This window comes from Salminus brasiliensis, chromosome 19 (assembly GCF_030463535.1).
Source record: "Salminus brasiliensis chromosome 19, fSalBra1.hap2, whole genome shotgun sequence".
Classification (NCBI taxonomy): Eukaryota; Metazoa; Chordata; class Actinopteri; order Characiformes; family Bryconidae; genus Salminus; species Salminus brasiliensis.
This window is the reverse complement of record NC_132896.1, coordinates 4,387,309-4,412,823: the sequence shown is the minus strand read 5'-3', so window position 1 is coordinate 4,412,823 and position 25,515 is coordinate 4,387,309. Positions and strand designations below refer to the sequence as shown.

Genomic DNA, 25,515 nt, shown 5'->3' with positions numbered 1-25,515 from the left:
TTGGAAGCAATGGAAGCACAGTGGAAATGATTAAGGGAATGTGATTAGTGGAAATATATATGAAATATTCAGATATCTATCCAAAGGATTCATAGGGCTGCATCTGCTTGTGTTTTCCTGAGTTGGTACATTTTTTTGAATCATCATGAACATTTGCACAAAGTAAGTGTATGTCTTAAAACAGTTCATACGAAAGGCACCACCAAAGCATCTACCTTCAGCTTGTTCATAATGGCTGACATAGACGGTTTATTACTAATGCTACCAATACTTTCTTTGCACTGTAATTTGTAATGAGTGAATCGGTTCCTTTGGAAAAGAGCCGATTAAAATGATTCACCGAGGAGCGTCAGCATTAGTGCTCTGGAACAGCGGAGAACGGTCTACTAGCCAATCAGAACGCAGGAGGCGGGACTAGTCGGAATATAGGCGGGAAAAAAAGAATAGCGCGCGGTATTTTGGCCCAGTCCCGCGGATCTCCAGATCGGTGTCGGTCACTGCGGGTTTAGTGGCCTTTCCTGTCTTATTGACAACACTAAAGACTCTAAATTCGTTTAAAAGTTGTTAAAGTAGCTTTTAAAAATTCAATATTTGTGTTTTTAAGAAGAATCACCAAAGACCATTGATAAAATGTAGCTAGCTAGCTCTGTAGCAGCTGACTATGCTAAGCTAACGCCTCAGGTGAGGAACTAGCTAGCTCTGTAGCAGCTGACTATGCTAAGCTAACGCCTCAGGTGAGGAACTAGCTAGCTCTGTAGCAGCTGACTATGCTAAGCTAACGCCTCAGGTGAGGAACTAGCTAGCTCTGTAGCAGCTGACTATGCTAAGCTAACGCCTCAGGTGAGGAACTAGCTAGCTCTGTAGCAGCTGACTATGCTAAGCTAACGCCTCAGGTGAGGAACTAGCTAGCTAGCTCTGTAGCAGCTGACTATGCTAAGCTAACGCCTCAGGTGAGGAACTAGCTAGCTCTGTAGCAGCTGACTATGCTAAGCTAACGCCTCAGGTGAGGAACTAGCTAGCTAGATAGCTCTGTAGCAGCTGACTATGCTAAGCTAACGCCTCAGGTGAGGAACTAGCTAGCTAGCTCTGTAGCAGCTGACTATGCTAAGCTAACGCCTCAGGTGAGGAACTAGCTAGCTAGCTAAGTAGCTCTAACTGGCTAAAATATCACACAGCTTAAGAACCCCTTATTTGTAGTGTATATGGACAAAAGTATTGGGACAACTGCTCATTTCTTGCAATATCAAGTGTGTGATAAAAGGCTTATCCTGCTTCTGTCTCTACTGTCCACAGCAGCCTGGCATGGGGCCTCGTGCCAGTAGAGGTAGCTATACCCATCTTCTTTAGAGAGCCCTAATCTGATGGCAGTACTTCTCTACAGGAGCTAGACAAGGTGTATGTATGTGTGTGTGTGTGTGTGTGTGTGTACATTTGCACATCTGTCAGCAATGGGTGCAACTTAAAGACTTATACGAATGCATTTATTGGAAGGGGTGTCCACAAACATTTGGACATATAGTGTGGATAGAGAGCACACTGCATAAACGACACTCCTGCTGAGCTAGTGGGTTTAGTTTGGTCGAAATGGGTTTGGGGTGGTTTTTGGGAACATCTGTATGAAGGCCTTTCCCTCATGAACAGCAGTGTTGAAACCCAAGGCAGACATAAATGAGCTGAAACACTGATTTTTGCACCTTATTCTGTCTTAGATGAGACTTTCATTGAATTTCAATGCCCAGATTAGACTTGAATGGTGAAGAATAGGGCTGGCGATATGGTAAAAATACTATATCACAATATTTATCACAATACATGTAATCACAGACTAAAAACATCAGTAACGACAGATTCTTATAAACCACTCTTCAGATACTCTCCCACACTTAATAGTCATCAGATGTTGCTCATGAACCGGACAGTGGGATCATTTCACTGCAGCTTCTGGAGTTTAAGACAAGTCTTCTGGAGGCTGTGGAGGAGTTGCATATTCACAGGGTATAATCAGAGTTCTGTAGTGGTGCTTAAGTTGTTACATAAAGCTGTAATCTTTCTTTTTCACTGTAAAAAGAGTTACACCAAGTTTAATTTAACTTGAAATAAGTTTCCAGTGGACAGAATTCAGCACACCAATTATTAAACTTTTAACATACTATTATAATTTTTAATTATAAATAATTATAAAACTCAGATCTCAAGGCAACCAGGTTATCTTTTAGATTTAAAAACACAAATAATTTTACAGCACATATTATATGTACTAATTCAAACATAAACTAAAATATGTTTTAATGCAGAGCAGCATATTTAAGTTAATCACTTCATGAACACAAATAAACTCTTTACTCACCATTTTTAACATTTAAACATTTCTTATTTACCGATTTTACATAACAGTAGAATAAAAATATACAGAAAATATTGCAGTTACAACAAAAACATTATTTTAACCAAAAATCAATTCAAGCAGATTATAACACACACTCTACTAACTAGATGAGGTTTTTAATACCAGATTTTAGTCTCTGCCAGAGTATGGGATAAAGTTTAAATGAGAATACATGTAATTACAGACTAAAACCATCAGTAATTACAGTTTCTTATAAACCACTCTTCAGATACTCTCCTACACTAAATAGTGAGTGGTTTTTATTCGACATCTACTACACCTTATCGAATTAAACCAGTCTAATTACACTATTTGTAACGAAACCTGCAGCTGATCGGTGTTTATTAGGCACTAACAATATCCTCGATAAGCTTAGAAAAGCATGTTGTTATCACAATAACAAAATTTATCACAATAGGATAAAATATTGTCATATTGCCTAGCTCTAATGAAGAATGTAAAATATACATTAGTGATCTTATAGTGCTCTAATTAAATGCTTTAATTGCTATATATGCTATAATTTGTAATTTTCTTTTCTCTCTAAAAAGGTCAAGTTCATATACATTAAAGATGATGTTGCCTGACTAAATAAAGTCTTTGGTCTCTGGGCTATTCTGATTTGTTCTACTAGTCACAGTTGTAATCATAGCCAGGTTCATGTCCTCATCCCCACACACTTTTGACTTTTGTCATGTTAGAGACTAAACTGGTGTTATATCAACTCACAGGTCACAGATGCTCTCTTCCCTACTGCTCTCAGCTCCCAGAAGTCCTGACCACCACCTTCTTCATTACACCACCCGGTCTGAAATAGTTCAGTGAAGGTAATACAGACATCATGCTGTAGGCAGGGAATTATCCCATTTTATGGATGATGTCCTTTTAATTTTGCCTTTCATGGCTTATAAAATTGTTTAATATCTGTTGAAGTGAATCAGTGAAGAAGCAAATAAAGACATTGGCCCCGCAGGTCATCTGTGATAGTAGCAAATTCTAACAGGATCATTTAATTCCTACACATGATTGATAACAGCAACAACTAAATGGACAAAAGCCTCTCTTCTATTAAACCGTCAGGCAAAGTGAAGACCTCCCACTTCTGAAGTCAGGCACAGTGGGGAGACAGGGGACCAACTGCAGGTCAAATTAAATAACTTATATAATTCCTACTCAATGACAGTGCAATCTGTCCATTCAGTTTTATAGCTCTGACCCCTATTAGGTTCTTGGCTGGCATCATTTTTACCCTGATGGTTTAGAGAGTTTCAGGTTAATCCAAATTGGGTGTTAAGGCTGTTTCTATACTGTTATTGATGGTAGTTTAGTTAAGAGAAATAAAGATGCTATTTTATATACTGTCTGTTTTTTGTACTGGTGCGATTTTTATCTTACAGGTAATCTGATTAATTTGTGTTTTCACTGCCACATGGAGTCAAACATTCACAGTGAAGTCCACCATCTTAAGACTGTGGTGTGTAGAAATTTTCATTAGCATAGCAAAGGATTATACACTTATACATACTCTAAATTAGAGTAGCAAAACAATAAATATGACTTATTTTTGTTATGTTGATTTATCTTTTCCTCCAGACTGAGGAAAAAGGTGCTGACTGTGAACTGAGATCATCAGATGTTGCTCATGAACCGGACAGTGGGATCATTTCACTGCAGCTTCTGGAGTTTAAGACAAGTCTTCTGGAGGCTGTGGAGGAGTTGCATATTCACAGGGTATAATCAGAGTTCTGTAGTGGTGCTTAAGTTGTTACATAAAGCTGTAATCTTTCTTTTTCACTGTAAAAAGAGTTACACCAAGTTTAATTTAACTTGAAATAAGTTTCCAGTGGACAGAATTCAGCACACCAATTATTAAACTTTTAACATACTATTATAATTTTTAATTATAAATAATTATAAAACTCAGATCTCAAGGCAACCAGGTTATCTTTTAGATTTAAAAACACAAATAATTTTACAGCACATATTATATGTGCTAATTTGAACATAAACTAAAATATGTTTTAATGCAGAGCAGCATATTTAAGTTATTCACTTCATGAACACAAACTCTTTACTCACCATTTTTAACATTTAAACATTTCTTATTTACCGATTTTACATAACAATAGAATAAAAATATACAGAAAATATTGCAGTTACAACAAAAACATTATTTTAACCAAAAATCAATTCAAGCAGATTATAACACACACTTTACTAACTAGATGAGGTTTTTTTTAATACCAGATTTTAGTCTCTGCCAGAGTATGGGATAAAGTTTAAATGAGAAAGGTGACCCAGTGTAATAGATGTCCTCATGTCTTACGGTTGTGTTTTTCTCAGTGCCCTGTCGTATAACCGCTCTAGTCGGCTAAGTGAAGAAGAACTGAGAAGTGTAATTTCGTGGGGGGAGTATTATGGGTTTTTGGATGAGGCAGCTAGCAGCACTTTTTGGTCATTTGGAATTGAGCCAGCTGTAGACACATTTACATCAGGATGGGGTCATGCAAGCAGGACCTGACAAATTCACGTCTCTTTCCTTGTAAACCGTTTCCCTCAAGCAAGCACTTAAAACCTGACACTGGACACGTAAAGGTTGTAGGACAAAAACTAAAGTATTGGATCACCCTTCTTTTATTGTTATTATCATGCTGGTGGGGAACAAAGACATTAAATCAGTCTGCTCCTCAGGCATGCCATTAAGCTAACACTTTGTAGTTCTCTGGTTTATTGGGCTGAAGGTTAAACTGAAGGCCGTGCTGTCAGGTTTGTTGTACTCAGCTGAATACCATCATGCCTCTTTTAATGTACTTTATAAAAGTAATGTTAAAATGGCTTAATGTGCTGATTCTGACAGTACCTTTGATAAACATAATATACAGGAGAAATTGAATGATGTGCGAGATGCTAATAGTTGAGGCTAATACCTAATCATATTTAGTATATTTATATATATAAATTTTATTTTTTATTATAATGATACATTTTTGTACTGCAGTGCCAGACCTTATTCTCCCTGACGCATTTTCAGCTGGTAAAGCTCCTGTACTTGAAAATTTGCATGGATTACCAACTTTAATGTCCTTTTTTTGCTGGGTAAAATCTCTATTGAATTTATTGTCCCTTCGCAAACAGTTAACAGCTTTATCTAGTGTGCATTTTCAAGTATGCTATGCTGGTAGCACAGTTTAATGGGAAATATAAATAAACTCCTACGTACATATAAAAAGTCCCTACGTAGGAAGCCATTTACTTTTACCTTTACTGAAGGAGGACAAGGAAGGCTTTGTGCTAATATCTTCTCTTTAATGCACCAATGATTTCCCAAACATGCTGCACAAGCCATTAAAATGTGATTTGTGTTTTCCTTTGGACTTTATTTATTTATTTTTTATTTAGGACAGGGCTTGTCTGTAGCTTCGTCTGAATTTTGAGTATTTATCATAAATAGATTGATTGGCTTTGTGAAAGATCATTAATTCACAGTGTTCGTTTTTCCATGATTTCAGGATGCTGAAATACGGTATGAGGCTCAAATCTGTAAACTTGTACTGGAGAAACAAGAGCTAGAGTGGCAGAAGGTACGTCTGCATGTAATAAAAACAGATTTAATGCACTGCATAGAGGAAAGAAAAACATTTTATGACATTTTAGACAATTTGTGCCAATTTTCAGGAGTCTCTACAAAGTCAGATTGATAGGATGACAAACGAACATTCAGAATCACTTGCTGCTGTGAAAAAGCAGGTATGAATTTTAGTCTGATTGTCCACCCAAATGATGAGTATTGTGTATTTCTACACTTCAGAAATATAATAAACACAGAGTCATCGAGCACTTTTGTTACAATGCAAAGCAAACCCATAATAATATACTAAATACTGTATATACACCATCTGTTTTAAGTATCAGGCTCAGGTCAGAGGAATCGAGGGGGAGAAGGTAGGTATATATAGCTATGTTAGACTGTTCTCTAATCGGATGCTACACTAATGTTGTATATAATGGCATGAATATTGTTATATGCAAATGATCTCTATGTGACTAATATTATGCTAATTGATGTGGAAGGGGAAGCACCAGCTGAGTGCTGAATTGAAGGACAAAGAGATCATTAGCCTGAAAGAAGAGCTGAAGTCGCTGCAGGTAAACCTGCCCTCCAATGTCTTCTGTTTTACCCTCTATGTTTCAAACTCTACCTCTTCCTATCTCTTCCATTGTTCCTTTTGGGAAATATAAGTCAACAGTGGGAAAATCCATCTCATGGCTGACCTTTTGAGTGGGGGTCTGTGTAGGTCTATTTGGTGTTGTCAGACAAATGACACAGTGTTGGTGATATATGTGTTCTTATATGGTTCATCACACCCTCTGTTCAGTCGTCTGATTGAGCTATAATGGTGCTTGTTATGTGTTTATTCTTTGGTAGTGCTGTGAGATGATTAAAGCGTGGGGTTTGTTGTGTATTTGAACACAGTGTGGCTTTTAGTTGAATAGCGAGAATATAAGTCAAGGCCAGTAGTGCGTTGTGGATATCAGCTTGTAATTGATCTGTTTAATGTATGAGAAATTTGGAAATTGTTTTTCCAGCACAGTTTCTTCACATTTAATGCCATCACCATTTAGTTTGAGTCACAGAGTCACAGCAAAACTTTTTATTCTTTTTTCTTACAGTTGTTCAAGTACAGTTTGGAGAAGAAATTAAGCGAGCTGGTGAGGATTTCCAATTATATAAATTGTTGACAGAGGCGGGTGGGAGAGGGAGGAATTAAAGAGGAGGATGTGGGGAGGAGAGAGCGGCTCATCAGGAGTAACGGATAGGGAGTGTGCGTGACACTTGAACTGCCAGTGCAGCAGAGAAAATACCACTATTAAAATATTTTTTATTGGAGCTTCAATCTGCTTAACCTTTCAAGTGATGGAGAGAAAATCTGTTTGATACAGGCAATCAAACAGTAACGACAAGGTCCGTTCAATAAAAGCCCCTCAGGCATGGGTAAAAATGGAATTCTTATCAGATGGGGAGAAGAAGCACTCAGCCTAGATGTTAAACAAAGGTCTTCAGACCCAAAGAGACAAGCATGCATGGCCCTTGCTTATCAGATTGCTCTATTTATGTCTTTCTGCATTAATTGTTATGCGAGTAAAAGAAGCTGACCCTAAATCGGTAATTTAGCGATTCTAGGTGATATCTGAATCGCATCACTATCAACAGATAACTGCTTAACAGTGATCGGGATCAGAGCAGATTTGACTGATACTTCAGGCAGATTTGTTAATAAGGATTTATTGAACTCCAGAAGAGCCGAAGGTTTAGGAGATGCTGGGCTACTGCTCAGAAATAAATGTAGTATTTCCCAATAGTGATTATTTCGGTAGATTAAATTTCTCTTTCTTTATTTTACCATGTTCTAGAATAGGTATCGCATTAGCAGATATGGGCATCTGCTGGACATGGGCATCACTCCACAATTCACCAGTTGGTGCAGGGATATCACTAAGCACAGGTTCATGTGATCTGTTTTTGCTTTGTGTCTTAAATACAGCTTAAATACTTTGCAGGAGCAGAAGCTGCAGCTGCAGACTCAAGCAAAGGACAGACATCTGAGCCAGCTGGGAGAGGTGGAGAAGCGTTTCAGGGCTATCTCAAAGCAATGCACCTTGGTCAAACAGGCCCATGAGAAACTGGAGCAGAACGGTATGCCAGGCATCACATACAAATGGCTCGTTTATCACTGTCAAATCCAGCGTTAATAAATAAAGTGTCTGTGATATGCTCTGACTCTGACTCTGAGATATTAAAGCTCAGCAAATTAGAATGTATTACAAAACATGAAATCTCAGCTAGCATGCCAAAAGCCAAGGAGGATATACATTCTTCTGTAGTTTATGGTTATTGTATTTTATTTATTTGTTAATTCTGTATTAATTTATTTGGAAACATATAAGACTGTTGCCCCTTTTTGAGATATTTGGTGAAACCCAGCACTGAGAAACAGAAACAGCTAAAGATTGTCTGGTATTTAGTCCTTAACTCATGTTTAAGTACAGTTTATGTTGGGTACAGTAAACATTATTATCTGCTACTTCCAAACCGCAGTAGGCCTATCAGTATTTTTGAAAGCCATGATAAGGCATTCATTAATTAAAAATACATTTCACATTAGTTCTTTGGTGTGTATTACATTTCTTTCTGTTTTTTATTAGTTGTTTTGTGGCAGGGTTATTTGACATTTTCTGCAGTATTTTTTACAGTGCAAATTCAGAAACAGTACAGTAGATTAAAGTGTATAATACACTGACACTGACATCTTTTATGTGGTCTGTTTTTATTTGTAGTGGAGGAAGCAATGCGACTCAATAAGAAGCTTACCTTAATCAACAAAAAACAAGAATCTACAATTGCTGCTCTAAGAAAGGTAATGTTTTAAGTAAATGTAATTGGTATTTTTTTCTAATTATTAGTTTACCTGACAGTTTAGTATTGCTGCACAGACTTTACTACTCACTGTTAACACAATATGACTGATTAAATATTTAAGCCATTTTATCTTTTGTAGGACTTGGAGAGGCTTAACAGTGAGATGGTAAAATACAAAGTTGTGTCAATCTGCAGATCCGGACAAGAAAACTCAGATTTTCTCGTGAAAGAACAGCAAATCAAAGAACTTACACAAAAGCTGAATGTGGTACAAATGTTATTTAAAAAAAAAAATTAACAGCTACAAATGAGCTTTAGAAAGGGAATGTGAATTACTGTAAAAGTAATGCACTTTCTGTTTGTAGGAGACAGAAGTAAATAAGAAACTCAGAAATGAAAATGATGTAGAAAGGGCAGAGAAGCAGGTAATTGTATAATTTAGTATTTTCCCCATGATAATTGTTTTTAACAAAAACAAAAATAGAAAAAGCATTTTTTAGCATTTGTAACATTTCTAAATAAACCTGACCTTAAGCTGGTTTTACAACTCATACAGTGGACTGTGTGTGTGTTTCAGAAGCTAATGAGCTCCCTCCAGCATGCTCAGTGGCTACTGCAAGTTCAGACTCAGGCTGTGTGCCGAACCGAGCAGCAGCTCCTCACTCACACAGAGGAGTATCAGGTCAGTCCCTCTTAAAACACCAAAACATCAGTTTGCACCCCCCCCCTCAATGTGTGTGTGTTTGTATGCAATTTGTTTATATATGTTTATATATTAACACATTTAATACATGATCCTAGAATGACCCTTGTTCTATATGTTGTATTTTCCTGAGTGAGTTACATGCAGGAGGCTTGATTTATTTAATGGATAAGCTTCAGCAGTCAAAGTCAGTATCTACAAAAACTCTAAAATGCAGCTGATCTTCATTGAGAAATCACTTATTTACTTTAGTAATATCTTTAATAACATGTACTACACATTGCTTTTTTTATCCTGCTTTAAAATGCTAATGATTAAAATGTATAAAGAAATAAATGACAATAGGTTGTAAAAATGATCGAGAATATTGTATATCGCATTTGCACAGTTAGAAAGCATGAGTTGCGACTCAATAATAGTAAGTGTGTTTATTCTCCATTTATGGCCCCTGCTCTTTTACAGCCTCCATGCCTTAGTTTAATTCACATATTTACTCATGGAGTAAAACCATTATTAACGTGACAAAACCCTGCTGATTTGTATGGGCTTTTCTGTCTGTTTAGAAGCTTCTGTCCTGCTTGAATAAATATATAAAAATTTATTATTGCATTAAAAATTTTCTGGGTGATTAATTTAATCGTAGGTCCTTAAACGAGAACATGAAATGATCCAAGAGAGGAGTAAAGAAAAAGAGGACAGGCTTATGCGACTGATAGAAGACTACAAAAATTCCAAACTCACTTTGGAAAAAGAAGTAGGTCTGCAAAACTGCTGTATTGTTCTACTAAAGCTAACATACATATTTGACTAAAAAATAAAAAGACTCAGTAACTGTGTTTGTTAAACTGTCCAAAAGTAAGCTGTTTTTACGAGAGCTCTTCTTTCACAGTTGATTTGCAGCAGAGGTTGGTTTGTGATTGTATTGTCAAATAGATGCAGATGCAGAAGGCAAAGATGCAGGCAGTTCAGGAAGAACTGAAGACTGTTAAAGTGGCATATGATCATCTCCATAGGAAATACCAACAACCGTCCCCTCGTTCAGTGCACCAAGCCAAATTTATTTATGGCTTAGAGGTATGGCGGAGGCCTGTCCTGTACAATATCATGAAGGTTGCAGAGTAAGGCTGCATCTTAATGTCATTAAACTTCTCTGAAATTATTTATTTATGTAAACTCAAAAGCAAAACTATTTTTTTGTATTCTCATGTTTGTTGCAGGTTGTTTTGAGAGTTTTGCTGAGATTGTTGGTCAGATGGATGTTATAACGAACCTCTTTCCGATTCCAGGATGACTTGGCCGACAGCTTCAACATCCAAAAGAACTCTCCAAACAACTTAAACTGTGACATCCATGTGAGCACAGCAGGCAATCTCAGTAAAGATGCATCTTTAGATACTGTTGGTCAAATCAGTTCTCAGAACGACTGTGAACAAATGAGACACCACAAAGAGGCTGAAGACATTCCAGGTGAGAGGAATGTACGCTTCTGTTCTCCAGCCAAGCTGGGCGCCGTTAAAACTAATATTTTTGCACAAAATGATGTGATGTGGGGGGAGTGAGTTCCTGGGCTGACAGAATATCTTTATCAAGAAAGCTTACCTGTACTTTTTATTTTTCAACTCATAATGATGCATGAATTTAATTTCCTTGCGTAGATGAAAGGACTGCCGGGTGTCAAGAAGCAGCAAAAGATGGCTGCTTTCATGGAGAAAATGGTGAAGCTAGCTTTTGTTCACATACAAATCGAACAGATCTTGTACTTCCACCTTCTCCAGGACTTGATGCTTTGGCTCCAGATCAGTCAGAGAGAAGTGAGAGCATTAGTGGAGATGATGTAGTTGTGACAAATCTGCAGATAGGTCCAGTTGTCAAACAGGAAGCGAGTGTCATTAAAACTGCACCAGTTCGAGGCACGTTTGATAATGGTTGCCCTTTGAGTGTAGTGCAAAGTTACACAGACAGCTGCCTCGACAAGATATCAGAATCTGAAACCAGGTCTGTTTATGGGGTGGCCAGTGACCCATTGATGTCTGAATCAAGGGATAGGCCAGAGGAGCAGAGTCTGGGTGTCTCTGAAATGCGAGAGCGCCAGACATCAGATAAACACACATCCGAGACATCTCAGGACGGTGACTTAAAATACGATGAGCCCCGGACCACAGCACCTGAGACAAACAGCTCTCAAAGTGTCTTACCAAATGATAGTGAACTGAATGCAGATAGACCAACACTTCCAGAAGAAAATGACGAAAAAACAAACCCAGAAGTACAAGATAAGGATGCACTTAAGAATCAAATCAAACAAGAGCACCAAGATGCAGCTTATTCAAGCCCGCCACAACAAATGATTCCTCAACTACCAGCTTCTCAAGAGAAAGTCTTGCCCCAGTTTGTCTCAGTTCTAGATACAACCCTTAGACAATCCAATAAGCAGTTCTCACATCTACAAGGGGACACTTTATCGAGAAATGGAAGCCATATGCAGCAGATTGCCTTAGAAGATGTAAGCAAAAATGCTAATGTAACTGTGGGGAAATCCATCCCTGACATTGAGTTGAATGCTACTGCCAGCCATTCTAACTCATCCTCTCCAAACACTTTGGACATCACTGTTAATTCATCAGAAGATCCAGGAGGAAATGAAGTATGCGAGAAACGTAGTGCTGCCACATCTGCACAGATGCCGAGCGACCAGAAGAATGCAGATGCATCCCCAAGTCCCCTGATCTCAAACCTGAAAGATGCATCATGCACTGATAGACTCATAACACAAAGTGACCAGCTAAATGATGCCGACAAGCAACTTACTAATAGACCGTCCTACTCTGATGACAGCAAGGGGTCCAGATTATCATTTGACCCAAGCACATCTCAGAAAGAAACAGTGGACAAAGCTTTGACATTCTTGCGGAGTACTCCAGCTGTTCCTCCAGGAGAAAGCAAAAACAACCCCTCTGCATCTGCACTGCCCTCTGGCTTCCAGGAGCTTCTCTCCTCATTAAACACACATTTATTTTCAAGACACAAACTGAGAAACAGAGGTAAGTCTGTTTTTTTTTAATCAAAAGTCACACTTTATTTTGAAGCTCAAATTTTTCAACAGAATATCTGGAGGCACCAATGGATTAGAAACGTGGTTTACAGTTATGGATAGGTTCGGATTTACAGTTGGAGTGTATGGCTATATGACATTGGACAGAAAACTGACATTTCAAATGTGATACATGTATTGTGATATTACAAAAACAGGGATTTTCACCAGAATTCACCAGAAATTACCAAAAGCCAGTGATCCAACATTTGCAATATTAATACTGCCCTCTATGTATACAAAGCTGGAGAAAAATAAATGATATTAGGCAGATATAATCTGCCTCTGGTATGTCTATCATGGACAGTAAGAACAGTGGGAATTTTCCTGTTGGATCAAGCAGCAAAAAGGTTTAATGTAACATTTAATTTAATTTTCCTTACATGACTTTGCACATCCTGCAATGTGACTATTGTGCTGCTCTAATTAGAGTGATTATTATGTTTATGGTAAACAGAAAACTTAAGGTGAATTAATTAGATGTTAAGTGTAATATAAATTAAAAGGCAAGTTGAGCATCTGTACAGATTCTACAGTGAACCATCAAAATTAAGTTGAACAAAATTAACCATCAAAATCTGTTGAACAAGACAAGACTAAAATCGGTAGCTGAGCACTAATTTACTTCTTGTCACTCAGGTGCTTCAGTAATTACCCAGTCTCTTGACAAGTTAAATGTTTCAAGCACTCATCCTGACCAAAGGAGCGATCACCATGGGGAATGGAATGCCATCAAGCAGACGTTTTCTGAAATCTCAGTTAAGAAAGTAAGTTTCGCAAACGTGCAGGCAGGGTGAGCTGACTTATGAGGCACATAGAGCCCCAAATACATACAAGTGCTTTAAGACAACTCTCATTCCCAGAAGTATTTCACAGAGGTGAAATGGTAGCATTTTTCTCAATGAAATGTTGATAGAAAACAGCAGGAAAAAGTCACAGATCATAAATCACTGGCACATAGCCCAAGTCCAAGGGGAGCAAGGGGCTACAAAGAACAAACCTGAGAGTTTAGGAAATCTAATATGCATGTAACCAAGATATTTGATCATTCATTTGTATCTTGTTCTCAGATGACCGTTCATTTATTAATTTATTAATGTTATATTTTTATCACTGTTCATTTTTGTTACTTTTGTTTGTTAGGTTCAGTGGTTCAAAATATTTTGAACAAACTGAAAAAGGAAAAAGGGGAAATGGAAGGAATGCTATTTTGATAAAGATGTTTATTATATTTTAGTAAAATGATTGATGTTTTTTGTAGCAGCAGCACAATGCTGTAACTTGACTAGTTAAATGTAAATTTTGACTTAAGCTTGTATGTAAAGTCTTTAGTTACACTAGTTATCTTTCAACTAAATTCAACTGCACCACTGGTAAGAATTAAAATGTAAATTTCCACTTACCAATAATTACCAATCCTCCAATTACCAATAAGTATATATAAGTAATATACTAATTAACTAATCAATAAATACGCTGCCATGGAAACCTGTACACTGCTCTGCCTTCTTACATTACATTGAGTGTATTTTTTTTTCTGATTTTTAGTTTGTAATTCCTCTCTACAATTAAAAATAAATGTTCAGCCTGTATAAAATTACTGTTTCTGACCAACTGGCACAAATAAAGCATCACACACTCAGTGTGTACTGTATATAAATAATATACCAAATGTAGGTATATTAAACACCTAAACTTCTTCAGGAGGAGGTGTCAGTATTTGGTTATTACTAAGCTGTAGGTATGTGTAGTGCAACCAGTTTTGGTTTAGTAATGCATAAACCTGCGCTCAGGAAAGTCTTATATTTTAGAACTGATCTTATGTGCTCCAGTTTTACCCCAGTTCAGCGAACGTGATGCATGAAATGAATTTTGTAACTTGTAACTGTCAGCAAAACAGTATTTAGCCTAAAATTGAAGAATCTTTCTTTTTGAAGTTATTTTATTAATACTCCTACAAGAATTAAATCACTGCAGTGTTACTACATTTTATAGCCGTTTTTGTTTCTCTCTACAGGAGAACAGAGTACCTATCTCCTTCGGTTCAGCTCAGCTAGGCAGCCCAGCGGCTCGGTCCATGGGTAATGGGTTGAGACATGACTGCACTCCTACTCCCCCTCCCAGACTCCACAGCTTGGGAAAAGTGTCTCTGCCTGTGTCTGAGGAAAGTCCGCCCACATCTCTAGAGAAAGACGACCATCATCATTCTGCCATTAGGGCCCAGATTGCAAAGATTGAGCAGTTTCTCGCTTCTGAAGGGTACAGGCCAGAGAAAAGACGGAGACTAGAGAAATGTGAGGTTTTGAAGCCTTAAGTGTGTCCTTCTCAGGTTAAATGTATTACAGTAAATAAATAATCAGTTCTTTGTGGCTAAATTGTTTTGTTGTTACATCTTTGATAACATTACATTTTAATGTCTGCATAATTTTATTTCTTTGCTTTGTATTCGACATGGCCTGGGTGATGGGGATGATGTCTGAATGAAATACGTTTTTATCCTTGCTCCATGTTTTATCCTGTTGACAAACAAGGTAAACTGCTTCACATAAACCATGTTAATTACAGTTTTAAAGGCAATTAACACTCTTAATTACTCCAAGGAGGGTTTGTCTGCTCCTCTGAGGACATTTAATTGGCAAAACACAACTAATTTGCATTCTGAGCACAAACTGTGGCCAACTATAACTTGAGTTAATTAAAATACACAAGTAACTGGAATCAATTAGCACACATTAACCTAAATGAACAAATGCAAATGATTCTCTCATTAACTTTATGTTCTCAATAAGGAGGCTGATTAGACCATATGGACACATGTTAGGGCAGTGTAGTTGACAAATATGTGTTCTATATGCCACTGCTGGTCAAGCAGATAGTTGCATAGCAGTCAGCAGTCAGGAATTTTATTGAGGCTTGTGGACTACCTAATATCTTTTGAAACATAGGTAAAAACCTTATGTCCCTGTTGTATTTTTGTGTAGTATTTCTCTTAAATGTATTTCCATTTTATTTAAGGTTTATTGGGTTTTATTGTCTCAATCTGTTCCACTGAAATGAAGCTGATTCATGTCTTTAATAGTATTAATAAACTGTAGGAGAAATTACATGCGGTTCTTTTCCAAATTAAGCACTTTAAAGTGCCCAACAAAAGCATTCTCCTCAACATAAATAAAACCACACCGCAGAAAGAAAATGCGTACCTCCTGAGGATGGCACAAGGTCTCTCTCAGGTCCAGCTTAATACACTTACTCATTATTAATATGTCAAAATGTTAATGTCCTCATAAAGAAATCTGATGTGTTTGAGTGTCTGTGCCAGCAGTGCTGACCCTTATCCTTAAAGGGAGTAGGCAATATGGAAAGCGTAATTTTAATACACACTCTGGAATATGAAGTGGCGGTCCTTTGAAACAGTCAATTACACTTGAGCGCGGGAGGGACCCCGGTGTTAATTACTAGTCGGTTTTATATAGTGCGTAAATAAAGAGCCTGCTGACATTCACATTCCATCACTATGTCCTGACTGCCACAGCAAATTAGCCTGGCCCTCATGGGCTCCACTGGACCCTGAGCATTCATTTAACACTAGAATAACACCCACTGCAGACAAGGGAGGGAGCAGAGGGGACCGGAGGCCATGCTAGCGGATATGCTGATTAGGTTGCCTTCAAGAATGGAAAAGAAAGTGTTTCACCAAGACTTAAGAAAACAAAATGTTTGTGTGTTAAAAAAAGAAAAAAGCATTAGTACGAATGAATCAAAGCAGGAGTTTCCCGTCAAACATCGACTTAATAAACAACATAAAATTAATAGATCTTACTGTTTGAAGCACTGACCATTGGGCTTTATTTACCAGTCTTACCAAGAAATATCTCAAAATTTGTTCTTGAAAGAAGTCCCAAAAAAATCAAAAATTAAACAAATTCCAAATGCGATAATATTAGTGAATGTTAAAATTAAAAAAGTGAGTTTTGAGAACATGTTTTCTTAAGGACAGTTGGTGAATAAGGCCCATTGTTTTGCATGATTTGTGTAGACATTGTAAACTACTTCAGACTGATCATTCAGTCATACCTACCCAATCCTGAATCAAAATCAGTACAAACAATCCTTTGTATGAATAAGTATCTTGACCTTATTCCCAAGCCCCCCCCCTTTTTTTTAAATGAATGAGTACACTCTTGCTCTCCATCATGGTGCTGTGAATCACCTCCATTCTGGCCTTCTCATCTTACCTCGCACAGAGAGAAGAGAAGATAATCCCTGCCTGCCCACTACTGTCAAAGGTCACCACAGTTTAAAGTTCACCATCCACATCATTTATATGCCTCTAAATTAGCCTAAACCTGAGGTTTTGACTAGTCCTACCTCTTTCAACCATCTATCCTTGTTACTCTTGTGTCTCCATACAGCGAGAAACGTGAAAGTGAGGGTGGCACAACCTTTTGATTGAATTATACTCCTTAAAGGACCACCGGCGAGAGCTCCATACGTTTCTAATTCTGCAGAGGTTAGGAACCATCACAGGAGTACATGCTACTCCTCCATATGTGAGGCATGTCACTGCTACCTATATATCTGTATCAGCAGCGATGTGCACTCCATAAAGGATGAACCATTTCAGCTGTTTCTGAAAAGGGGACCCCAAAGCCCTGTCTTAACCCACATGCCGTCCTGCATTAGCCATGTCCCTGTTGAAGTGTTGGGCCATAAGTCTCGCACAGTGGGACGTCCCAGCTGGATGATGGAGAGCGCTTGTGCACTCCAGGGGATCTTGTAAAACTGCCATGCCCGTGATCTCCGTTCTGAGCCTGCCCTTCACCTCACTGTGCTCTCCAAGCACACTAAATCACAGCTGATGAACGACATGCTGAGATCCATTAAGCAACAAATGTATTTAGTTACAAACTTTTATAGGGTTAGAGAGATGGCTGGCGTCTTGCTGTTCTAAGTACTGATCGGTACTGAATCAGCGTACGTCTTCATGAATTTCACACTCCCTATTCATACTTATATTGTGCCACGATTTTCTTGTGCTGGTTACAAATAATGTTTTGGATTTTTTTTTTTTATTTAGAAACCAAATTTCGAACAAATTCAGAACCTCTGTCCCTTATGTCAAGGTGATACCACTGAAAGCCACATTTTTTTAAACCTTTTATCAGTGTAGCAATAACTAACATGATAATATATGTAAAATATTGTAAGCTTACAGCATTGCAAGCTTTGTCAGCATTTACCCATGAGTGAAAGCTGCTGTTGTTTCCAGCCACATTGTTTTTGATACTTAAGTGATGGGTGTATCTGTTAGCCAGAGGGAATGAGACAGATATGGAGGCTGCTACATGAGGCCCCAATGATCTGCACCATTAATCTCACCCAGCGACCCTTGACTGCTTCTCACTCATGATGCGAACCTCTCAGATGTTCTCCTAAACCGTTCCTTCTCTCTAGCTTTTCTATTTTTGTCTTTTAGCATTTTTAAAAAATGCCTTTTGTTTCATTCACACCCTCCTCCAAAAAAAAAGATAAGAAAATCTTTAACACTAGAATTAGGAGACGTTTATAGGAATGTGCCCTCCACAAAATAATTAAAAGGTTTAAATCATTCTGTAGGCTTTGGTCTAGTAGGATGGCCCAGAAATGATGTGTTCTTCATTATCTGACTGACAGTGAGCGTGTTAATTTCCTCAAGACCCTCCACATTGAGGGTTCATCACAAGGCTTGCGCTGCCATAGGGTAGGCGCTTCCATAAAGCCAGTGTTTAGTGTTTCATTAACATTCATGCTTGCTCTACTGGCTTGTGCGCAGCTGACTGGAGTTGTAGCCAGTTCATCATGGCTTTGTTTGCTTTTGCCTTCCTCCATCAGCTAATAAGAGCCAATCTATCATCTGTTGAGAGACTTATGAAGTTTTACAGCAGCTAGTTTCTCTCCAGTCTCAATCTACTTCTAGCCATTCCACTCTCTCCTTTGTGATTGGTTCTTTTTCCTGATTGATCTTTCTTATAGAAATACCACAATTTGTTGTCATAGTTGCCATATAAAGAAGAGACTTGTGTGAGAGGAATTTTGTCTGTAAATCAACTTCTTCTCAGATTTTCAGCAGGAAACACTGATGTGTATTTATCCCTTACTGGTAGATTAACGACCAGCAGTGCACCCTTTAATGACCTGTCAGATTGTAGGAAAAATGAGATCAGAGGTCATTAGATTGAAATCAGTCCCATTCCTGCCTTCATGGTGCCACTGCCTACATTTTTCCATCTTTCTTTAGCGATAACAACAATGGATGAGTTTTCCTGCTTACTTTGTTTACTTCCGTCATGATTGGAATCAAGTCTGCACTGATTTAATTTTAATTTATAACTTCCTTTCAATCTGAAGGAGATCCTCTGCTTGGTTGTTCCACAGACTTTTTTGCCTCTTGTACGTTTTGATTGAGACATGACCAAAATATTAAAATACTACAAAATCAATGCCGAATAATCCAGTGTAATTAGTTCTGAGGTCAAATCTCCGTTCAACGATTAGACAATCATCAGTTAAAGATACATCATTAATTATCAAACAAGGAATGTGCTGGCCTTTTCATCTTAATCTAGAGAGCAAGCCGGGCCAAGGCACAGCAGGAATTCAGATGATTTAGCTGGCTTTGACTTAATCAGTCTTAGGTGCATTACAATGGCAGTACACATTGATGGATCACTTTCTAGTCACCGAGTGGTGTTTATATAGTGGGCTTTCACTGACTCTCTCACCATGTTCCCCAGCTGAAAGAAAACGATAGTGACGGTTCGAAGGCCAAGAGGTCTCTTTTAAAGGCAGCATTAGATGTGAGTAGGTCCTAGGTTAAGTCTTCATTCTGTATTTTAGTGTGTATTTTATACATCTCATCATCTCGCTAAAACAAACTAGGCGTTTTACTTTCAACACAACTGTACTGGGGGAAATGAGCCTTTGATTGACAAAGCACAAGTACTGCAATTAGCAGTACACCATAAATAAAAGTGCCTTTTTGTAATTAATAGTGAATACAAGTCAAAATCTGAAATTACAGTTGATGGGTTAGTAATGAAAAACTATCTTTTGAACAACAGTCACTAAGTCACTAAACCATGCACTAGGTAAGCTTACAGGCTTCTACATTAGTAAACACAGCACTGGTACTGGTGCAGCCATAATGTTGTTGCTACAGTTCCTGATTGAGGTTTTAAGTACGTTATAATGATATCATCCAGCTATGTCTTCCCTGTGGAAAGCCCCTCATGGGCTGACCAGCCAGTGAACCCAGACACCGCCAGAAACATCTCTCTTCAAGTAACTGTACTCTTGTTAGTTTTGTTGCCAAATGATCTGGCAAGACAGAACTTATAAACCTTGCTGCACTAAAACATGGCTATTAGCACTTTTAACTGCTGAGCTTTAAAGATGGTGTCAAGTGTTAAGAACATGCTGATGACGTGGGGAAACCAAATGTCTCCTTGAATACTGCTGAGGCATTAGTTGTGTTGCCCAAGCGTTGGCATGAAATAGTAATGTATTATTATTAATAGCTCTCTCATCTGCCGTTGTGGTATGGTTAGTTGAGTCACTGGCATGAAAAACATCACAGGCTATAGTCCTATCACGTTCTGAGCAATGGCCTGACACTGTGTACCACAGTGACCTCTCGTCCTTGGTGCTGCTATTCTCAGTGTAAACACAGTAACGTTTTTTTGCCTTTTTATCAAAGCAATCCGTCCTCTGCATTCATTATTTCCAGATTCTGATCCCGCCGCTGTTTCAGGGCCTGACATGTTGCTCAGCCGTGGAGTTCAGCCCTTGGGATCTGGCAGAAGATAAGCACTCTGCCATGATTTGTAGGCCTGGTATTCGATTCCTACTCAACTGATGCCGTGGCGTTCGAACATAGAGATACTATCTTTGAAGAAATGTCCCGACCAAACATAATTTCTGCTCTCTCCTGGAGCCCGGCCAGCCTCTCCAAAGTTTTTCCTCCCCATAAACTCAAGTGGAGACTGAAAAATTTCATCTCCCAAGATTGATAGCCTGTGCTTAGGATACAGAAGTCTCAGTTTTTATTATACAAGGCCTCTATTTCTCTTTACCCCTCTATTTCTCTAAGTGTTCCATTGTGTACTATTTGTAGAACAAAGTGTGCGAAGCTTACACCAATGTGTCCACCATCTAAAACTATCACTGAGCGTTAAAAACAATAGTATATGTAGAACATTATATATAGAAGTAATAGATAATGACTGTTTCAGTTGGAGTAAAACGGTGTCAGATGAAAGGAAGCACTCAGTGCTACACAATCTGGAGGATGGTTTCGGTTCTCTGTGTCCTTGTGGGTTCTAATTAAATGTTCTAAATGTTGAGTGTTTTTATTCCCACACGTGTTCAAGGTTTTTGACCCTGCAAGCATACCAAAGGGCATTAATTAATGGCTCTGCAGCTGGTGGTACCACTCCGATACCCTTCTGCCTGCTCTCTCCAAGACGCTCTGTGTTTAGGTAATGCTGGACGGCTTCCCACATCCGCTCAAACAGTTGAATTTCTCTCCATTCAGGCGTTTGAAGGCGAGCCAGTGTTTTAAATACTTCAGTGAATCTCAGACGATTCTCGGGCTTCGCCTTATCTACCATTCTTCACAAATCTACTACCACCTGCACATGTTGTTTTAAGAGCATCTCCTCAGCGCAGCAAAGCCAAGTCCCAGTCAAAGAGCTAGATGATAACTCAAGGCAAATGGTTAAAGTTGGGACGGAACAGCAAACCCTTACCAAAACGGTGTCAAAATGGGCCGCTGCTGTTTCAATATATTTTCGGGTGATCCAGTGGTTAGTGTGTCACAGTGTTATCATAAATGACCTGAATAAATAATTACAACTCTTTGGCGCTGGAAATTGGCCTATTTATGTTGTTGTAACGGGATGATTCTGCAGTATTTCATGGTGTGGTTTTAGATTTTATAGAACAAAAGGTCATAAATTACATGTATGTTATAGGACCTGAATAATAAACACTTTCTTTTTTGGGTGCTGAACTGTAAAGTAATCGTGTGTAGGTTCTAAATAATAAAAAAGTAATTCAGTTGAATACAGTTGAATGTGAAAGTTTGGGCACCCTTGGCTAAATTACACATATTGGAAAGTAGTAAACACAGGCTCTGTAGCTATTTAAACACAAAAACAACATTAACAAAAAAAAAAAAAATATATATATATATATATATATATATATATATTTATTTATTTTTTTGTTAATGTTGTTTTTGTGTTTAAATAGCTACAGAGCCTGTGTATATATATATATTTCTTTAAGCTATTCTTCTCTTTGCCTTTCTTACCAGCATATGAGCAGTCCTGTCTGAGAGTTTTCTTGGCCTTACAAGTCTTGACTTCCACAGTTCCCCTGAACTGACATTTAAATAACCTTCTACTGTTTTGTGGGCGTTGAATATTTTGTTTTCAGACAGCTTAGATGAAGCCATGTGTGCTAATTGTCCCATTGCACCAAATAACTAAACTTTGAATAAAGAAGTTGCCGTGTCCCTATCAGCCTATATTATGTACCATAATGATGCCTAAAAAACCCTCACTTACCTAGTTTTCTTACCCATTACTTCCTTGTCTGTTTTTTTTTTTTTTTTGTAAAATGATTCGACGTGAAGCTATGTAGATTGAGTACACATGCTCTGCACTGTTTTCCCAGAATCCTTAGTCATATTAATGTACAAGGGCTCAAAGAGACTCTATCTGTACAGTATCTTTAGTTCAAGGCTCTCTCTTTCTCTCTCTTTCTCTCTCTCTCTCTCTCTCTCTCTCTCTCTGTGGTGATGACTGTATCAGTCTCCTGACTCCCTGACGTGGATGCTCCTCCAGACACCTGCACTGTTCTTTTTTTTCTAGCCATGCTGGCCCAGCCAGTGGACGGTGAACCCCTGCTATCAGCAGTCGGGAGTAAGCAAGGCCTGTGAGCCTCAACCGTTCAACAAAAACGCTCTTCATTTGTTTCTGCTGTACTATCAGTCTGTCCTTTATCTGCTCTGTCCGTTTGCAGCCATTCACTTTGACAGGTATCGAGATAGGCGGCTAACATAAAACAGTGGGTGCTGATCAGGATTTTTCAACGTACTGGGTGTCCGTGTGTACAGAGAATATGAACAGTGGGACATTGTTTTGAAGCAGACAGCGGAAATTTCACGTGAAACGATGCTACATTGACTTCATTTTGCGAAAGCTCCTACCGATAAGGACCAGGATGAATCATTTCACCACACAATTGTGGTTCACAGTGCTTTTGTAGCATGTTTTCCTGAAGCTGCCATCAAAATAACATTTTTTGTCCACTGTTCACACAGCTGGACACTTTATTACTTGCTAGTTTTAATCTCAGCTCTTCTCATGTTTACAATAAATCGTAGGTCAGAGTGAGAAGCGCTCACCCTGGTCACCACATGCATGTTCAAACTGAGCCGTCCTATTGTCACGGGTGAACAACAACAACTTTCATTTCCTTTAAGAGCTCTCCTAGGACTCCTGAGGAACATCCATCAGATTGACGTCAGTGGTCTTAGCGGTCTTAGGGCTATCTCTAGGCCTGCCGCTTCAGTGACGCTTGGGCTTGTGATCCTACCTTAAAGACTGATCCCTTTGATGCAACAGTGGAGTTTGGCAAAACAACATATTTTCAGGGTCAGTTGGACCTCTATGTTTACCTTAGGACCGGAGAGCACTGGGGTAAAAGTCAGCTACGGTTTTATTTTAAGATAATTTGTTGTTTGTTAAGTGGAAAAATGCATTTGAATGAGCAGGGGAGCCATTCTTTTTCCTGCGCTGTTGTTTTTGAAATGCAGCATTAGACGTCGACAGAATGCCTTTGAGCTCTTGGGACAACCCAGTGCAACCTATGGTCCTTTTTAAGAGCAGAAATAGCAGGCAGCGTGTATTTGTGTGTGTGTGTATACGAGTGCTTCGGGGAGTTTAGCAGAGAGAAGAAGATGGGGCGAGATCTGGTGCTTAGTCATTATCAACACTTTCCTAATGACAATGTTTTCTCAAGAAACTGTTGCTTTGAACCTACTCAGTTGAGCTTGTTCAAGTTCTTCCTCCCCTACCCAGAATGTGTGCCTTACGAAACATGAGCGGAGAGGTATCTATTAATTGTAGCGGTTTTGACACCCTCGTGTTAGCGCTAGCCAGTACTAGCCAAAGTTCATTCAGCAACAGTTTGAGAACTTCAAGGTTCAAGGTTCTTCAACAGCAGATTGAAGAACTACCCTTAGACATCAACAGTTATAGTAGTTTTCTATTGCAGAATTATTTAGGCATAATTCATTGCATTTACAGCACCAGTCAAAAGTTTGGACACATCCGGTTGAATGTGTACTAGGGTGACCATATGTTTTGTTTTCAATAAAGAGGGGGTATTTACCACAGTTAAGATGTCTTGCCTCAGGGGGTTTCAAGTAGGTCTATTATGTACGCTGAAATGAAAGGAGATTTTTTGGGCATATACTGTAGCTGCATGGTTTGAGAGATATTTCCACCCACTTACACATACACACTGCCACGGTCTTACAACTTAGGCATACTTGAAGTCTCCCAGCCACAACCTTGTTACTACAGTGGATACTGTAGTAAACACATGTGTAAACACAGGCTCTGTAGCTATTCAAACATAAAAACATAAAAAAAATAAATAAATAAAATAATAATATATATATATATACATTGTCAGTTGGCATGTTCCAGAATTTGGACACCTTACAGAGTCAGGACTTAGTAAACCCCCTTTTTGCAGGCATAATTCTTGGATTGTCTTGCATTTACAGCTTCTTCAAGGAATATCCTAATGTATTCACCTTGCTCAAACTTGCTTTGATATTTGCATCCAGGATTTGCTGGCATTTTCTTTAAGCCATTCTTCTCTTTGCCTTATGAGCAGTCCTGTCTGAGAGTCCTCTTGGCCACCCTAGCATTTGGATCCAATGTTTTGAAGAAGATCCTCACACATTCAACCAAGTGTGTCCAAATATTTGACTGGTACTGTGTATAAAATGTACCTTAAATATCTTCCTAAGAAGGTTCTTAAAGTTGTTCCTGAGAAAAGTCCTAACACAACCGTCTATGTGAGTTGTCAGCTATGTTCTTATGGAGGTGGACTCATGATTCTTGAAAACTGAACAAATCCTAAATGAGGAAAAATGGTGTAAAGTGGTTTCCAAGCAGAATTTCTTCTGAACAGTGGTTAGTAAATACGGCTCATGGCTTCCAGAAGGCAAAAATCAAAAATTTAATTATAATCAAGTCTCACAACTGTGGAAAGGACTGAACATGTACCATTTGTTTCAACAAGACATGAGTGAGAAATGAACAACTCTAAGAAGAGCTGTTTCAAGGAGAGTATACGCCATTAGCTATATACACCTACATACGTTGTTTAATGCAAAAGCCGTGAAAGCAGCGTTTAATCTAGTTCCTAAGACTAGCTCTTAAATTCCACCCGACTTTGCTTTGGATCTCTGCCTTGCTGTAGAGCGAGGCCTGTTCCAGGTCTTTATTCCAGCCTCTTCAGTTTGATGGCAAGATAAAGGGCTTTGACACAGTGACTTCTGCCGACATGACAGGCTTTTTTTTTCTCGCTCTTCTTCCCCGGGTTGAAGAGTTGAGTCCCAGGTCAGCAGCTTTCAGCAGAACTCTAGACTAGAATTCCAGATGGTGAAGTAAGAGCACATCTCAACTCATCAATTTAACAAGCCCTGCTGCCGCTGCTTATCCACGTCCTACTCCTAGGCCAACACTTCCGGCTGCAGCCGGGGCCTAAAGCGCTGGACAAATTGAGATGTATCTCAGCTAACTGGTAACAGGATGGTCACAGTGTGCAAAATGATGACAGGCTAAAGTCATGTC

At 38.6% G+C, this 25,515-nt stretch overlaps 1 protein-coding gene and 1 long non-coding RNA gene across 5 annotated transcripts; both read left to right on the top strand.

The window, feature by feature from the left end:
- The first annotated feature begins 1,036 nt into the window (after positions 1-1,036).
- Positions 1,037-3,860, top strand: LOC140541585 (uncharacterized). Its single transcript, XR_011977935.1, has 4 exons — positions 1,037-1,121; positions 1,294-1,395; positions 3,118-3,213; positions 3,784-3,860. It is a non-coding gene; the product is annotated as an uncharacterized lncRNA (long non-coding RNA).
- Positions 3,861-3,879: 19 nt separating this feature from the next.
- ccdc73 (coiled-coil domain containing 73) lies at positions 3,880-14,963 on the top strand. 4 transcript variants are annotated; one of them, XM_072664286.1, is made up of 17 exons: positions 3,880-4,117; positions 5,896-5,967; positions 6,062-6,133; positions 6,293-6,328; positions 6,458-6,532; positions 7,058-7,096; positions 7,946-8,081; positions 8,723-8,802; positions 8,944-9,072; positions 9,170-9,229; positions 9,382-9,486; positions 10,151-10,261; positions 10,441-10,581; positions 10,794-10,974; positions 11,163-12,548; positions 13,238-13,365; positions 14,616-14,963. In XM_072664286.1, the coding sequence occupies exons 1-17, from the start codon at positions 3,956-3,958 to the stop codon at positions 14,910-14,912; spliced, it is 3,210 nt and encodes a 1,069-aa protein (XP_072520387.1). In that variant the 5' UTR covers positions 3,880-3,955; the 3' UTR covers positions 14,913-14,963. The 4 variants fall into 4 exon arrangements, with proteins under 4 accessions (XP_072520387.1, XP_072520384.1, XP_072520385.1 ...); XM_072664285.1 differs by lacking the exons at positions 3,880-4,117; positions 5,896-5,967; positions 6,062-6,133; positions 6,293-6,328 and having other exon boundaries at positions 6,494-6,532; positions 7,930-8,081; XM_072664283.1 differs by lacking the exons at positions 3,880-4,117; positions 5,896-5,967; positions 6,062-6,133; positions 10,151-10,261 and having other exon boundaries at positions 6,136-6,532.
- The last annotated feature ends 10,552 nt before the right edge of the window (positions 14,964-25,515 follow it).